General features: G+C 44.5%; 2 protein-coding genes across 7 annotated transcripts; one reads left to right on the forward strand and one right to left on the reverse strand.

The window, feature by feature from the left end:
* The first annotated feature begins 2,460 nt into the window (after nucleotides 1-2,460).
* Nucleotides 2,461-8,154, forward strand: LOC117838786 (MADS-box transcription factor 47). 6 transcript variants are annotated; one of them, XM_034718945.2, is made up of 9 exons: nucleotides 2,461-2,818; nucleotides 2,892-3,111; nucleotides 6,619-6,700; nucleotides 6,830-6,891; nucleotides 7,022-7,121; nucleotides 7,210-7,251; nucleotides 7,482-7,523; nucleotides 7,613-7,758; nucleotides 7,880-8,154. In XM_034718945.2, exons 2-9 carry the CDS (start codon nucleotides 2,924-2,926, stop codon nucleotides 7,902-7,904), a joined length of 687 nt encoding a protein of 228 aa, XP_034574836.1. In that variant the 5' UTR covers nucleotides 2,461-2,818; nucleotides 2,892-2,923; the 3' UTR covers nucleotides 7,905-8,154. The 6 variants fall into 6 exon arrangements, with proteins under 6 accessions (XP_034574836.1, XP_034574840.1, XP_034574841.1 ...); XM_034718949.2 differs by having other exon boundaries at nucleotides 2,895-3,111; XM_034718950.2 differs by having other exon boundaries at nucleotides 2,461-2,794.
* A 1,661-nt stretch (nucleotides 8,155-9,815) lies between these two features.
* Nucleotides 9,816-14,891, reverse strand: LOC117838785 (uncharacterized). Its single transcript, XM_034718943.2, has 4 exons — nucleotides 14,697-14,891; nucleotides 12,656-14,384; nucleotides 10,819-11,939; nucleotides 9,816-10,731 (listed from the first exon to the last, which is right to left on the reverse strand). The coding sequence occupies exons 1-4, from the start codon at nucleotides 14,798-14,800 to the stop codon at nucleotides 9,840-9,842; spliced, it is 3,846 nt and encodes a 1,281-aa protein (XP_034574834.1). The 5' UTR covers nucleotides 14,801-14,891; the 3' UTR covers nucleotides 9,816-9,839.
* Between the last annotated feature and the right edge of the window lie 1,345 nt (nucleotides 14,892-16,236).

Below are 16,236 nucleotides of genomic sequence, written 5' to 3' on the forward strand. Positions count from 1 at the left end.
CTCACTTCTCCGCCGCATCCTCCCCGCCGGCTGCTCCTCCCCGACGATGCGCCGCCGGTGCCCGCCCCGACCACTCCGCCGCCGCCGCCGTTCCCCAATTCGCCACCGCGGTCGTCCTCCTCCTCCACCTGTCGGCCGCGCATCCTCCCCAACCCAGCCGTCGGCGCCCGCCCCCAGCCCACTCCACTGCCGGTGCCTCTTCCGCCCCTTCACGAGCGCACGCGGCCTGCCGCGGGCTCGCTTTTTCTCTGCTGACATAAACTCGCAGCCAGCTGACATCATTTTTTTATTTTTCTTTTTCATTTCTGCAGTATATGAATTAGCTAGAAATTGTAGGAAAATGTTGAATGAGCTAGAAAATATAGAAAAATTCTTGAATTACCTGGAAATTATAGAAAAATTGTTGGAAAAGCCTATTAATTGTAAATTGTACAACATGCCATGTTGAAAAATTCTGTTAATTGTTAGAAATATCTAGAAATGAGTAAATATTACTTTGATACTATTATAAATTACCAATAAATTTATGATGTTGTCATTTATTGTTACAAAATTCATCAAATAGTTCAAAATGTATAAATAGTTCAAAATGTAAAAAATTCAATATTTTTTAGTCAATTATTGTTACAAAATGTATAAATATTAGTCATTCATTTTTTAGTCAATTTTTTTAACAAATTGTAATAAATATATAACTATGAATCATTCATTTTTTAGTCATTTTTTGTAATTATATGTATAAGTTATAGTGATTCTTATTATAATAGTCATTATTTTTATTGTAACAAATTGTATAAGTGTTTCATGCTTTTTTTAGTCATTTATTATTGTGAAAAATTGTATAAATATTTAATTCTTTTTTAGTTATTCTTTTTATTATTGATGCCTACTATTTCTTAGAATAATTCTTTTTATATTAGTTTTAATTGTGTAGATCCATTGATCTAATATAATAACCTTTACTAATGACATAGATGATGCACATGAAGGAAGAACTCATCGAGACGGAAAAAATCAGGGCAATTCAAGAACAACTCAGTGGATTTCTTTTGGAGGAGGTAGTAAATCCAGCGGGAGAGTTCTATAATAATGGATCAAATCCGCATCACCGTCTGGACTCGGGTTCAGAATAGTTGATCCAAAATGTTGAACTTGAAAAGTTGATGCAATATAGTATTATTGATATATGTGTATGCATAATATGTCTATGCATAATATTATCTCAAATATAATATTATAAATCAAATACAAATTTATATATATTAGCGTATTAGAGCAGTACATGTAAAGGAAACAAATATGAATTGCTAATATAGAATAAAGAAATAGAAAAGAAAATAAGAAAAGAAATAGAAAAGAAAAAAGAATTTAGTACCGGTTGGTCTCCCCAACCGATACTAAAGGACCCCTTTAGTACCGACTTAGCAATATCACTTGCACAATCAGTACTAAAGGAGGGTTTGGATCCGACACTGAAGACACTTTCCCAGCAGCGGGGTTTATAAAACAAATTCAAACAAAATCCGCTTCTTTCGAGAGAGAGAGAAATGCCACTCTTCGGGGGTGTTTGAATACCAGGGGCTAAAGTTTAGCCCTGTCACATCGAATGTTCGGATGCTAATTAGGAGGATTAAACATGAACTAATTATAAAATTAATTGCAGAACACCTAGGCTAATTCGCGAACGAATCTATTAAGCCTAATTAATCCATCATTAGCGAATGGTTATTGTAGCACCACATTGTCAAATCATGGACTAATTAGGCTTAATAAATTCATCTCACGAATTAGAATCCATCTGTGTAATTAATTTTATAATTAAACTATATTTAATATTTCTAATTAGTATCTAAACATCCGATATGACAGGACTAAACTTTAGTCCCTGAGCCAAACACCCCCTTCGTGTCTTCAAAAGAGGCAAACACCGGAGAGCCCCTAGGCCCTAGCCGGGTAGCTCGTGCTGGCTGCTGCCGCACATGGCACTACCCTATATGCCCATCGGTCCATCCGCGTCGCCGTTCTTCCCTACCAGTCCCAAGAAAAACACCCCAAAACAGTATCGTCGGAGGATCGTTAAAAAAGGATGCCGAGCACGAGCACGAGTCGTACCAGCCAGCCATCCAGCGCTCCAAAAGAGAAGAAGAGAGGAGAAAGAAAGAAAGAGATCAAAAGATGCAGAGGCGACGTACAGTAGCAGCGACACAGTGGAACGGATACGGTGACCTTTCAAAGCAGGCCAGCACGGCAAGCAACAGCAGCGGCAGTGGGGCGAGCTGACGCGCGGACCAATGGCGGAGCTGGGGTCACTCGCCCCTGACCACCTCGTGGCAGACACCTGGCTCCATCGGCCTGCGGTGCGGCACCACCACCATCCATGACCTGCCCTTTGCCATAAAAAGCTACTGCTCCTTCGTACGGCGCTGCGAGCTGCCCTACCGGCTAACCCCCCCCCCCCCCCCCCCCCCCCTACTCTACTCCTGCAGTGGCGCTGGCCGGCTACTAGGCTACTAGCGCTCCTGCTCCGCTGCTCCTGCCGCTGCGGCGCCAACGCGGCCGTCCTCATCCATCCTCTCTCTCTCTCTCTCGTCGCCATTGGCTAGTTTATGCGTCTGTTCCATAAATAGTAGCCAGTTGCTCACTGGTCCTTTGCGCAAAGAGGAGAGCTCCTAAAAGATACTCCTACCAGCGGCCGGCCTTGACTGCTCCCGGCCCCGACGCGCGCCGCAGATCTACACCTGTAAGCGTTTGCTGTGGCCGTGGCTTTCCCGGCCGGCCAGCAGCTAGGGTTCTCGTGAGCTGCTGCTGCTGCTGCTTGGTCTCTTTCCTAATCTTTACTCGGTGGAAATTAAACATGTGCGCTTCATCGTCACTTCTTCTTGTGCCAACAGCAGCGGCGGCGCCGGCCGGCCGGGTGGAGCGGATGGCGGGGAAGAGGGAGCGGATAGCGATACGGAGGATCGACAACCTGGCGGCGAGGCAGGTGACCTTCTCCAAGCGCCGCCGGGGGCTGTTCAAGAAGGCCGAGGAACTCTCCATCCTCTGCGATGCCGAGGTCGGGCTCGTCGTCTTCTCCGCCACCGGCAAGCTCTTCAACTTCGCCAGCTCCAGGTAGCCATACCGTCCATTATCTATGTGCAGACACCTGCCCCGGGCGCGCTCGCTGCAATTGTTCTTGCTCTGATGATTGATCCGCTTGGGACGACTCCGGATTTCCTTTCTTCCAGCTGGTCTAGGGCATAGATTGATTGAGCTGCATCTTGGTACTGAATGCCCTAATTTCCCCTCTGTATTTATTTCTTCTTTAATTTACCGTCTTAATTATTTAATCGATTAATTCCAGGCTTAGAAACCTGATTTCCCTGTTTCTTGAGATCGGGGATTCCTTTCTTCCAACTTGGGTATCCGTCTGAGCCACTGTCTCCTTTTTGGGACCAAGCTTGTGTACGGCTTACACATGTCGTTTTATTATCGATTCATATTTGATGGTCGATTTTGGAATGTATAATTCCTGCCGGCCGTTCTTAAATCGCTTGAGATGCCTCCAGATAGTAAGAATAGCTTTGGTTGAAGCTTTGCGCAATTCTTCCTTGTTTTTTCTAGATCAAATTAAAGGAGAAAGTTCTTGTTCGTTGAAGCAAAGTTTCTTTTGCCCTCTGTCAACAGCGACTTTGATTGTTCGTTTTTGGATCAACCATGTTTTGCGCTGTCTTTTTCTCCTTTTTGCTAAGATTTTCTTGTGCTTACTTGGAGGTCCTCACCTGTTCTAGCTGGAAAATCTTTCTCTTGCAAAAAGGAAAAAAAACATTGTTCATTGATACACCAGTACATCTCTGTCTTGTTGCTGCCCGTCAGATCCAGATTTTTCTTTGATGCTGATATATAATAAGTGTTATGTTTTTTTTGTATGCACATACTGATAATTAGGTAATGCCAGCAATCTGCCCCAAAAATTGTGTTATATTCAAAGTTACGTTGACCATTTCATCGTATCTATTTTTTAATCCAGGTTTCATTTTCGTAGAAACGCTGTAAATGAATACACACCCACCCCTATGTATATCCCATTGTAAAATAGCCATAAATGCAAGCTCTCTTGCTGAGCTCGGAGACTCTAACCCGGATGAACAGATTGCATCATAAGAAACTTAATTAACAACTTTGTTATGCTCACTTTGCAAGTGTCATCTATTGATACGATGGGATAAGGATATTTTTCCTTATCTTGCGAAAATATATATCTAGGATATACTATTTGTCTCAACCATTTAAAAAAAAATCATCGATGTTCTTCCATTCAAACTTGAAATATGTGGAAGAGACTATAGGCAGATGGAGAGCTTTCTTCTGGCAGTGTTACTAGTCAAAAAATATATTCTCTTTGAGAAAAAGTGCATGTCACAGGTCTTCGTTCTGATCTGCAACTAAGGTCCTGTTTGGATACTGGGGCTAAACTTTAGCCCCTGTCACATCGGATGTTTGGATACTAAAGAGTATTAAATATAAGCTAATTACAAAACTAATTGCATAGATGGAGGCTAATTCGCGAGACGAATCTATTAAGCCTAATTAGTCCATGATTTGACAATGTGGTGCTACAGTAATCTTTGCTAATGATGGATTGATTAGGCTTAATAGATTCGTCTCGCGAATTAGCCCTGAGCTTCTGCAATTAGTTTTGTAATTAGCTCATGTTTAGTCTTTCTAATTAGCATCCGAACATTCGATGTGACAAGGGCTAAACTTTAGCCCGAGGATCCAAACACGCCCTAAATCTTTCAGCCACCATTTGTACTGTTGCTTACTTGGATTTCCATGTTTCTTCTATTGTTGTTCTAGCACGTTAACACTTTTGACTTCACCGGTCTGTGTTTCCACATTAACTCGGACATCCTACCTAGAAAATGCTTTCTAGCTACTAGTCAGAGCTATTTCCACATGTATTCCAGCCTACCATCCAGGAAATGCCTTGGAACGTTCATGTGAGCTTCCTTGATTGAAATCATTTCAGCCCTAAAAAGGATAATAAAAAAATGATACCTCATTTTCTCCTTGCTTGTCAATGTAAGCTTGCAAGGTACATATAGTTTTAATTTTTAAGGTTAAATCTGTCCACATTTCTACATGAAAATAGAGAATAAGAGAAAGCTAGGACACATACGAACTTGGGCATGCTTGAAAATGTTTTGAATACAAGTTGCACGAAATTTATACAAAAAAGGCACAGGTGATTAATTATGGGCATTTACATACTCAATTCTAAACATCTTTGTCATTGACGAGGTTGGAAACATGTGTCTTCAATTGAGTTAAACATCCAATTTACATACAAAATGTAGTAAATGTCACTACATCAATATGTTGCCACTTTTCCCCATTATTTTAGGTCTAAAAAATATGGTAGTAAAATGATCTACTTCGGCTCCTGACTGAATAAATAATATATATAGTCTGTCCGCAAATCAGGCTGCAATGAGCCTTATAAGTGTCATAAGCATGACGGTTACTAAGACTAGTGTGTTATGAATATAATTGATCTTATGCAATGTTTAGAAAAAAACACTTAATTAACCCAAACTAGCTAGCAGGCAGAAATATACTGCTATAGTAGTAATATAGTTGCAAATTAAAGGGGGAAATTTTCCAGAAAAAGGGCCGCAGTGGTATATGTACTTACATTGTCCTATATAGCATTACACTGGAGTAGATAGTTAAGGGGGGGGGGGGGGGGGGGATTAGTACATCTATTTTTTATGTCAACATGCATAGATAGTTTGATAGTTTGGTCTAGTCTTTTCATGCATGGCACACAGTGTCTTTAGATCACTGTCACTAGTTGCCTGCGCATGACATGATTCATCGGGATGCTCGGGGGTAAAAAGATCGGCCTATCCATGCATATTCGCATTGGATTTCGTTCCATGTTTGCTCGAACAGAGGGTGTGAAAATTAGCAATTACCATCGTCAGGAAGGTTAGCATTGCTGGCCCCGGCCGGGCGGTCTGGCGTGAAGATACAACGAACACATTTCATTTTTCGTCGTAACAGGGAGTTCACTGTATGTGTATGAGTTCCATCGTCAGCCAAACGTTTTATTTTAGGTATAAAGGTTGTTACAAGTTACAAGCACTCTAGGTTTACATGGATGTGTTTTATTTCTCAGGAAAAAGCATTAACCTTAGGATTCAGAAACATCAAATTTGTTAATAATGAAAATGCACATATCTGTTGACCCTTGCAGTTGCATAAAATTTAAGCAGGTCATTAATAATTATATTTTTTTAAACTTCGACATTCAAAACACGATTTGCCGTATGTCTTCTACCATGCACCTACTACATCATGAGGCTTCTTGCTGTCCTGTAAGTTGGACGAAGCAGGCCTGAGCCAAGTCCCCGGATCCATGCATGAAATATCGATGGTGACACAACAATATGATGCTCCTAGCATGCATGCCTTTGGCGTGTAGACCGATATCGCTTCCCAGAAGCACAGCTTTACTGAGACAATTCCTTTTATTTGTATAAGCATCTTGATAAAAAGTAGGTCAATACATTATTTAATCCTCACGATATATATGTGCAGTCTGATATGTTGTTCTGCCCCATTTTTCTGAAGCATGAAGCAGATCATCGATCGGTATGACTCCCATTCCAAGACGCTGCAGAAGTCAGAAGCGTCATCGAAGCTGCAGTCACATGTGAGCTAAGCTAAATTCATGCTGCAGTTGCCATCCGGCGTTTACTCCAAAATCCAAATCACAAGACAGACGCAATGGCTACCATTTTGGTATTAACAGCTTAATGTTTTTGTTGTATATGTTAACTAGGTGAATGACAGCACTTGTGTAAGGCTAAGGGAGGAGCTTGCCGAAGCAAGCCTTAAGCTCAGGTCAACATCTAGCCTACAATATAATCTACAGGAAGCTGCTAGTCTTCTTTTTTTGGGACAAAACCTTCCTGAAGTATACGTTAACGTTATTGCCTAAATTATGGTTCTCGACGTTAATTTCCTACTACAGGCAGATGAGAGGAGAGGAGCTCCAGAGGCTGAGCGTCCAACAGCTGCAGGAGTTAGAGAAGACCCTCGAATCCGGCCTCGGATCTGTACTCAAAATCAAGGTACCTGATACACACGTGCAGTGACAGCATGCATCAGACTGTACAGTAATGCAAACCGTAACCATTTTCTTCCATGTCAAAATTGTAGAGCCAAAAAATCCTCGACGAGATCAACGGTCTGGAAAGAAAGGCAAGCATAACTCTCTTTTCAAACTGCTTCAGTTAAATTTTATTTCAGAAATAAGATGCTTCAGTTTCCTCAGACCTAGGCTAGGCTGCAGCTTAATCAACTAGTATATGGCAAACTTCAGAGCAACACTTAGACATGCTACTAAAAGATGCCGCTGAAATCTTTTACATTATATTCAATCATATTCTGTTTTTCTGTCTTCTGACAGCTTCACTTGCGTTGTTAAACAGAGAATGCAACTGATCGAGGAGAACTCAAGGCTAAAGGAGCAAGTAAACTCCTGTCCTCCTTTGCATGAGGTTTCCATTCCGCTCTGCATCTTTTCCAGTGACACCTCCGTTTAAGCCGCGGCGATCTGAAGCTGCAGGTGGCAAGGATGGAGATGCAGCTCGGTGCCGATTCAGAAGTTGTGTATGAGGAAGGGCAGTCATCTGAATCCGTGACCAACACATCCTATCCGCCGGCCGACACCGACGACGGCGGCTCCGATACATCGCTCAGGCTCGGGTGAGTTCAGATAAAGTTCTTGCCCGGCACGGCAGAATATGAAAGTACATGAAAAAAGTTGGTGACTTGTACGACAATGCACAAGGGAATAGCACTAACCATATGAATCTGCATACTGCAGGTTACCACTCTTCAGCTCGAAGTGATGGAGCAGAACTGTTCTGGACCAGAGTGACGCCGTCACGGCGATTACTTGCCCTCTCCATTGTGAATTCGGGAGCAGGATTCCTGGATTGAGAAGCGGCCAACGCGTCGCATCAAAATAAGTGGCATTATCTACTGCTGGATGATGTGTGTATTCTGAAAATGGCTAGCTTTTGTTATACATCATGTTAATAAACAACGGATTCCTTCTTGATGTTACCTGAAATCCATGTCTGTCCTCTGTTTTGACTACTCGTAATTCCCTGCACTCCTTGTTACCTTCAATACCTGCTTTTGTTGATCATCGTCTGAAGGTTCCTTTGGTAGAGCTCCAAAAACGGGAGCCGTATTTGGTGGAGCCGAGCCAAAAGGAGAAAAAGAGAAGGGCTTCTTGGGAGAAGCCAGTCGGAGCCGGAGCCCTTTTTACCCGCGGGAGGCGGAGCCAGTTCTTTCTGGCTCCGTCGGCTCCATCCCGCACGTCTAGCACAATCGTTACGTAAGTGCCCCTCGAGTTGGTCAAAATTGCCACCCCACAAGCGCGTGCGGCTCCCGTCCGTTACATGCGCTTGCGCCTCCCTCTATTGCACCTGCCCCATCTCCGCATCTTGCTCCCCTCCTCGCGTGCGCCTTGCCTCGAACCAGTACTAGCGGCGGCGCACGATGGCGAGGAGCAACGACGATGGCGGAGCGCGCTGTGGGCACCAGCGGCGGCGGAGCAGATGGGGTTGGAATGGACCGGCGGATTGGAGGAAGGATGAGGCGGCCGACGGGGATGATGGGAGGTGGGGGGCAGGCCAGCGGGGGCGGAGACGGCCGGGAGGCGGGCAGCGGGGGTCGGGGTGTGCCGGCGGTGGGAGGCGGATAATGAAGGAAGAGAAAAGGACAATGAAGGAAGTGAAAAGAAAGAAGGAAGAAAAGAAAAAAAAAGAAAAGGAAAGGGTATTATGGGTATTTCACCTTATCTAACCATTTTAAACTACATGAAAGAGCCGTTTTGCCAAACGGTTTTCCAGAAGGAGGAGCCAAAGCCGAAGAAGCTACTCCACCAGAGAAGTCGGAGCCGGAGCCGTTTTCAAAGGAGCTGAAGCCCTGCCAAACTGGCCCTTGCTCCAGCCCTTGCAAATAACCTTCAGCACTTCTGATTTCACAAGATCACCAGGCGTCTGTCAGAGATTCCCTGAGGAAGAGGATTTGGATCATCCTTTTTTATGTGAATGTGTAACAGACACACAGGGAAATTTGCAGCAAAAAAGAGTGTTAGTTAGCGAAAGCTGCAAAGATATTAACTGAAGAGGGCAATTCTTAGCATCCGCAAAGGGAGCTTTCTGCCTAATCTGCACGTGCTACGTAAGCGCGCATATTTTGGCATTAACGAATGAGACGTCCACTAACACATGCATCAAGCATTCAGGCACCTCCCCTGCTTTATACAGGAACATACTTTCCATCATGTCTGCAGATGATAGTGAGGTGAGACATGACACTTTAGAATCTTTAGCTAGGGCCTGGAGGGAGGCCAATCATGTGGCGTATCGGCGATGAAAAGGCCAGGACAAGCTACTAATCATGTGGCGTATGTATGAGCGATGAAAAGGCCAGTACAATCACCTCCTCTTGTTCGTATCGTAGCTACGGGATCGTTTCTGTATCTCTGAATCGCATTCGCCTGAAGCAAAAGAATGCAGTCAGATCTTGGTTTCGCTAACATTTCAGTCGGATCGTTGCTGTACGGTTTACAGGCGTTAAACTAGACAGTATAATTGTCAGTGGTTTAGAGAAACGTCAGTTTTAATTTTTTAAACTTTTAATCTGGTTCGCTTTCTGTGTTGACAAATTGCCAACAGAGACGCATGGTTAGTAGAAACGCAGAGCGCAGGGACGCATGCAAGACGCTCCGGCAAACCCGGGTCAAATTATTTCAGCCATTTTTTTCCAGCTCACTTTATTCCATAACCAGTTGCTACATCAGACGGCGGCGATCCGCGGCCGCGAGACACGGGCGGTGCAGATGATGATGGCTTCATCATGAGGGTCTGGGGCTCTCTAGCGAACAAGCTATAGGAGGCCCCTTCAGAAGCAACAGGCATCTTACATGGCGCGCCATTCCTTACTATCCCCAGCAGGTTTGCAGGGAAATGGTCTCCCCATATGTCGTATGTGAAGTCTTTCTTCAGCCTGGCACCCTCACCTCTCTTCACAGCCTTGTCTTTCACCAGATTGGAGCCAGGAGCACGAGCGTGCGGCGCAATCGGGGAAGAAGTGGACAGCATTGGTGAGCGCCATGTGGTGGTGGTCAGTGCAGAAGCTGAAGGTGATGGGGTTCCAGGTGAGGCTGAACGCGAGCGAGGCTGCTCCTTGGCGACTTGCGACCAAGTCTTCTTCTCGCGGTTAGTGCCAGTTGATGATGTAGTTGCCTCAACATCGAATCCAGTCTCATGTCTGTTTCCATGCTTCAGCTCTGATGGTGCACCAGAAAAGGACCAACCTTGTTTTGGGGTTGAACTTTGTGACAATGGCGAAGATGGTGTTGAGTTCCCACTGTGGCTGCTAGAAACTTCAAACTTCCCTGCCAGTCCTGCACCACCAACTTTCCGCTTCCTTCGTTTCCCTTTGTCCCGAGCAATCCTGATAGTGAGGTTTTCACTAGTTCGTGGAGCTTCTCCTGAGGCCTTGTCTTCCACTGGATTAGATGGGGACACGGACATAGTCGAAGTTGGCAGTTCTTCATCTGGATTGTTCTTGTCATCTGTACTCTTGGAGCTATCAATAACACTGGCAGGGTATTTCTCAGCAAGAGCTTCTTCAGTTCTTTTGTGTTCCTTTATGGCCCTGTGCACAAGCCACAAATGATCGAACTTAAGTTAATGTAAAAATGAAGAGGACTTGGGAAAAGGTGTGGCACTGTTCAAAATTTACCTGGACTTTTTGCTGCTTTGGTGAAGGAAAGAGGGCTTAAGAGTCTTGCTAACAGGACTTTTCCTGTTCTCCTCAAAAATGGTACTTTTCCTGTCATCAATTTTGATGTAATGATCTTGAGAGCCCCCTGCCAAAGAATGTGGGGGATATCGGACAAAGACAAGAACAAGCAGTGTTAAAGCTCCAAAGAAGAGTACCAACAGCTTCCAATGAGCGGATCTGAGATAAGACTTTCTGCACTGGTTAAGCATGCAAACCGGAATATTTGCAGTCATAGGGATCGGAAAGATGCCAGTAGTCATGACTAACTCAAGATCTCTCTTAACCATAGCTGAAGAGAAGTCAGCTTGAAAAGAAATGAGCATTCTTATTGATTCACTTGGTGCTAAGCTAAATCCCTTGCAGTTGTCCACAGCAAAACCATCCACACCACAATCAGCTCCCGAAATTTTAACCTTTGTTACTTGAAGAGGAAGGTCACCGCTGTTTTTAACATGTATCTCCTTGGTTAATTGTTGGCTGCACAAAGAGCTTGGGACCTCTTGTTTGGTCATTGTTGATTTATTCTGAACATTCTGAATATTGGAGCCAAGGTTAAACTCTAGCTTCCATGCAGGTTTGGATTCCTCTAAAAGGACAATAGATTGCCGTCCACCATATGCCCGAAGAGGCAGCAGCTCCACTCCTGACAGGTTGTTTCTGATCAAAACCATGCTTGACCACATGCAGCGATTCGAGGGGCGGAAGACAATAGGACCAAGCAAAGCAGTCTCTGAAGGACCAACATGGGCCTCTGTGATTGCTACATCACTTAACGAGAATCCAAATCTAGTCTCAGTTGAGTTAATCTCTGGAGATTTGCTTGAGAATGTGAGTTCACATACATCAGTTACAGTTTTGCACTGGTCTATGATTTCCTCAGAGTTCACTACCAGCTGCATGGCTGCATGCTCCAGGCTTGGGTTATGGACCTTTATCCATTTAGAAAACTGCGAACCAATTTGCACAATGGGAAACATTATTTCATGATCCATTAGAATAGAAATCCCATCACTTGTTCCATGAGATCTCCATTGTCTAAGTATTGTATCATCAGCTTTGACTGCTCTCATGATCGTTGGCTGCAAATCATTTTATGAACTTACATAAGCATATTTACAAGCAAAAGGATATAGATGCACAGATGTATAACCCACTTGAAATAAGTAATCCAACAGCTGTCAGTACTTAAGCACAAGAACAAAAAAAATGTGGACAATTGGAGATAAAATTCAAATTCGAAGAGCAATCAACAACTATAAACTCAAGTTACCAAGGTACTTTGCTATTATACAGCTATAGGCATCAATCTCAAGATCAGATTAATATATTACAGTAGCAGCATAAAAAAGTATTAAGCATTACTGATAAACATTTTCTCTATAACATCAAACCGTTCATCAAAATAACTGATCAACAGTTAAGACTCAGGCAAGGCATCCAACATATTCTCTTAAATAAAAAAATATAAAGCAAGCTCAAGATGAGTAAACCTAGCATACAAATACTTGCCAAATAAGCATAGACTTGACACCATGCAGTTTCATGCATGAAGACACAAAATGGACATAGAAGCTACACACATGAATTATGTGGGATTGGCATGAAAGATGAGAGAACGATGCGGTGGGCTAGATAAAACTATCAAACAGCATAAGGTAGCATTCATACTAGGCCATATGTCAAATACAACTCCTACTAAGCATTTAGCACTTCAATGGGGAAAGGCATTTAAGATCAACTGAAGCAATGAGGGTCTATTTCTTGTTAAAAAAACACGTGTGTAAGGAGGACATACCTTCACATTATGCAAGTCTTCAATTTGCAGCATGCTGCCTAAAGTTCCTGTCCTCGCATTAGCAGAGATAGCTTCCTCATGTAATGGTCTGGTAAACGGTCCGTCAGATTCAGCGACGACAGCAGTACTTGCATAGGAAAGAGATGCACGCACTAAATCTTTGCACGGTATTATGACTGAACTACCAAGGGTACTGTTTGTTTCTACCACTATATTGCAGCTGTCAAATGAAATGTCCTCTGGAACTGAAGAAGTGTATCTTACTAAAGCTATATCTGTTACAGTATCAGGGAAGAGTATCAATCCATTCAGGTACTTAACCTGAAAGATCATCGGGCCATTTCTGTCATCCTCACTAATACCTACAATCCTCAGCAACTTTGGTGCACCATTCCGTAAAGAAAGCGAAAATATAGACCCACTTTCACCACAAGTCGATATATGCTCAAATGTGACAGCAATTAAGCCACTGGAATCATAGTAGGTTCGCGTATGCACCTCTAGCTCAATAGGTGTCACAAAAGTATGCATCGTACCAGGAGTGCAGTTGCGCATTTTCAAGCAGATAGCACCAAACACCTTGCCTTCAGAAAGAGCTTGCAGTTTGAACTCTATAACAGTGTTCCTCCTTGAAGGAAGAACCTCCCATTGCTCACTAGGCCTAATATACATCACTGGCCATCCAGATTCGTCACTGCTTGCTGTATACCAGTTGCTACTTGAAGATAGCTCCAGTGCTCCATCAAACGGGCCTAGCTGGCAAACAAGGTGAGAAGAATACCTTGTGCTCTCCAATGAAGACATCCAAACAGCCACTTCCTCAACATAGAGAGTATCATCATGAGGGTTGTATATCGACAAGTTCCTCCCTACCTGTCCACCTATTACAACATCTATCCCTGTCAATGGCAGTATCTGATATGGTGAACTGACAGCCATGCCCTTGGCATGTATAATAAATCCACCAAAATTTGTCTGCACAACCAGATGTGCTGATGACGAGCCCAACAACTTTGGCAAGAAAATGAAGGTAACTGTGGCATTATCCCCAGGCTGCAGCTCCAGATCCTCATAACCATATACATAGAACTGGGGGTCAGTGCTGAATGGCTCATACAGACGCAGGGCACTGTCGTTGTTCAAATTCACCACGGTCAAGGTGGCCATGGAGGCGGCATACAAATCTCTCCTACCCCAATCCAACACCGGCGGGTCAATCGCCACATTCATCGACAAGGAACTCTGAAGGCCACTCGGGTCGACATCTGCGGCCGGCACATCCAACTCCATCGGCACCCCGGCTGATGCCCGCATCCAATTGTCAGGCACAAGCGGCGCCTGGCAAGGCTCTGCATTGTACCTCACACCAGCATCGCTGTCTCGCCCCAATCCATTGCGCGCCCGGGTGAGCGTCGTGTCAACAGAAGAGCAAGTCACCACGCCTCCGCCGCCGGACATCGGGAAACCCAGTGGCGGAGACGACGGTCCCCACTCCCTCGGCACCTCCAAATCCGGCGCCTTGATGCCATCCGCGCTTGCAAGCAGCGTCTGAGACAGCGAGGACGAGAAGCAGAAGGCGCTTTGGTCTGCACAGGCATCCCGGAAGCCGAGACAGCGATCGTCGCCGTCAGCGCCGTCACTCTCCTCGGCGCAATCCTCCGCCGCCGCCGCCGACACGGGGAAAGCAAGGAGCACCAAGGTCAAGCAGCATAGCGCAAGCAACGAACCCCTGAAAGAAACCCAACACGCCGCAAAAAAAAAAAAAAAATCAACACATCGCTGCAGTTGATCGCCGAATAGGGAAAGTGCCAGCGAACTGCAGTACATCGCCGGATAAAACCTCAGGAGAAAAAAAAACACACAAGAACATAGAGAAACACCACTGATGCTTTTGAGCCGGTTCAAGCACGGATCAAGCTTGAACTACTGAACACAAGAAAAAATCCAGAGAGAGGGGAAAAGGCAGAGCAGTTCGTTCGCTTCAGGATTGCTAGAAACTGGCAAAACGGATGAGAAGGGGAGTTGGGGGGAGAGAACTTACCCGGTAAAGGAGGAGCAGGAAGGCGCCGCCGGCGAAGAGCGGTGGCGGCGGCCGCTCATGGCGAAGGAAGCATGCGGCGGTCGAGACTTCACTGTTGTGACCATGGGAATCCACGGAGAAAAATGGAAAAGAAAGAAAAATATAGAAAAGGGAGAGGAGGGCAGGAGGGGAGGGACAGGGGCAGGCAGCGGGGAATGAAAAAGGAGGAAGGCGAGAAGAAAAGAAGGAAAACAAATGAGTTGGGTGTTGGTTGGGTTTTTTTTTTTTTTGCCCAAAGGAAAACCGGGGACTTTACAGCCTGAATAGACCAATTTGCCCCTGGGTATCTAACCGAGTACAGTTGTTTTGTGAAAATTTTGTTCCCACCTTTTATACTTATTAGTGATAATATGGCACTAAATTTTTTTCCCATTTTTTATACTTAATAGTGACTATGGCCACACGTCACATAGTAGGGCATTTTTCTCCTTTTTCTCAGGTTTTCCGCTTAAAGCCCGCGTCTCCGCCAACCGCTGTCGGGCTATGCGACGAAACGGCTCTAACTCAGGTTCCTCGATAAATTCTCAATTTTTTCCTACACTGACCTGCATAAGCGAAACAAATATGGTCTTCGATCAACTCATCCCCATGCTCTTCATGTCGCAGTAGTTGTCGATGTGGGCCAATATTGTATGGTGATCACATTATTATTTTTTATTTATTCAGTGTGCGTCCAATACACTCGATCAACTTATCGCTCTTCTTCTACTGTCGGGCGAGGAAACGGCTCTTACCTTGGTTTCTCAGCAGGATCCTTCACTTTTTCTCTGACATTGACGTCCGCATAAGCAAACAAATATGGTCTGCGATCAACTCATCCTCACACTCTTAAAGTCAGAGAGATCATATTTTTTTGATTTATTCAGCGTGCGTCCAATACACTCAGATCAACTTATTGCTCTTCTTCTGCTATCGGGCGGTGTGAGGAAACGTCTCTGCCCCTGGTTTCTTGGCAGGATCCTTCACTTTTTCTCTGACACTGACATCCGCATAAGCGAAACAAATATGGTCCTCGATCAACTCATCCCCACGCTCTTAACGTTAGAGTGATCATATTTTTTGGGATTTATTTATTCAGCGTGCGTCCAATACACTCGATCAACTCATCGCTCTCATTCCCCTTCTCCTCCTTTTCCTTGAGTTTTCCATTTAAAGCCCGCATCTCCGCCAACCTCTATCAAGTGGTGCAAGGAAACGGCTCTGACCCTGGTTCCTCGGTGGGATCCTCTGCTTTTTCCCACATAAGCGGAAACAAATATGGTCAATAATCGACTCATCCCCCACACTCCTTAGGTCGCAGTAGTCGATGTGACATCCACGTAGTAGGGCAATTATATTAATTTTTAAAATTTATTTAGCGTCCGTCCAATAAGCCGATCAATTGTCTAGATCATGTGATGATGATTGTTCATCGTCTTCTTCGTCTGGGCACTTTGTTTCTCGCCATGACCTCCACCACCTCGCATGCGTCTTTCACACGTCTTCCCCAAATCCTCGTTTT

This window comes from Setaria viridis, chromosome 9, assembly GCF_005286985.2.
Source record: "Setaria viridis chromosome 9, Setaria_viridis_v4.0, whole genome shotgun sequence".
Taxonomy (NCBI): Eukaryota; Viridiplantae; Streptophyta; class Magnoliopsida; order Poales; family Poaceae; genus Setaria; species Setaria viridis.

Bases quoted from the DNA above. Each gene is read 5' to 3' on its own strand.
- LOC117838786 (XM_034718945.2), top strand. From the start codon at position 2,924: ATGGCGGGGAAGAGGGAGCGGATAGCGATACGGAGGATCGACAACCTG. The intron at 6,892-7,021 runs GTCAACATCTAG...TTCCTACTACAG, and splicing joins GAAGCAAGCCTTAAGCTCAG to GCAGATGAGAGGAGAGGAGC. The intron at 7,122-7,209 runs GTACCTGATACA...TCAAAATTGTAG, and splicing joins GATCTGTACTCAAAATCAAG to AGCCAAAAAATCCTCGACGA.
- LOC117838785 (XM_034718943.2), bottom strand. From the start codon at position 14,800: ATGGTCACAACAGTGAAGTCTCGACCGCCGCATGCTTCCTTCGCCATG. The intron at 14,385-14,696 runs GTAAGTTCTCTC...GGTTTCTTTCAG, and splicing joins TCCTGCTCCTCCTTTACCGG to GGGTTCGTTGCTTGCGCTAT. The intron at 10,732-10,818 runs GTAAATTTTGAA...GCTTGTGCACAG, and splicing joins CAAAGCAGCAAAAAGTCCAG to GGCCATAAAGGAACACAAAA.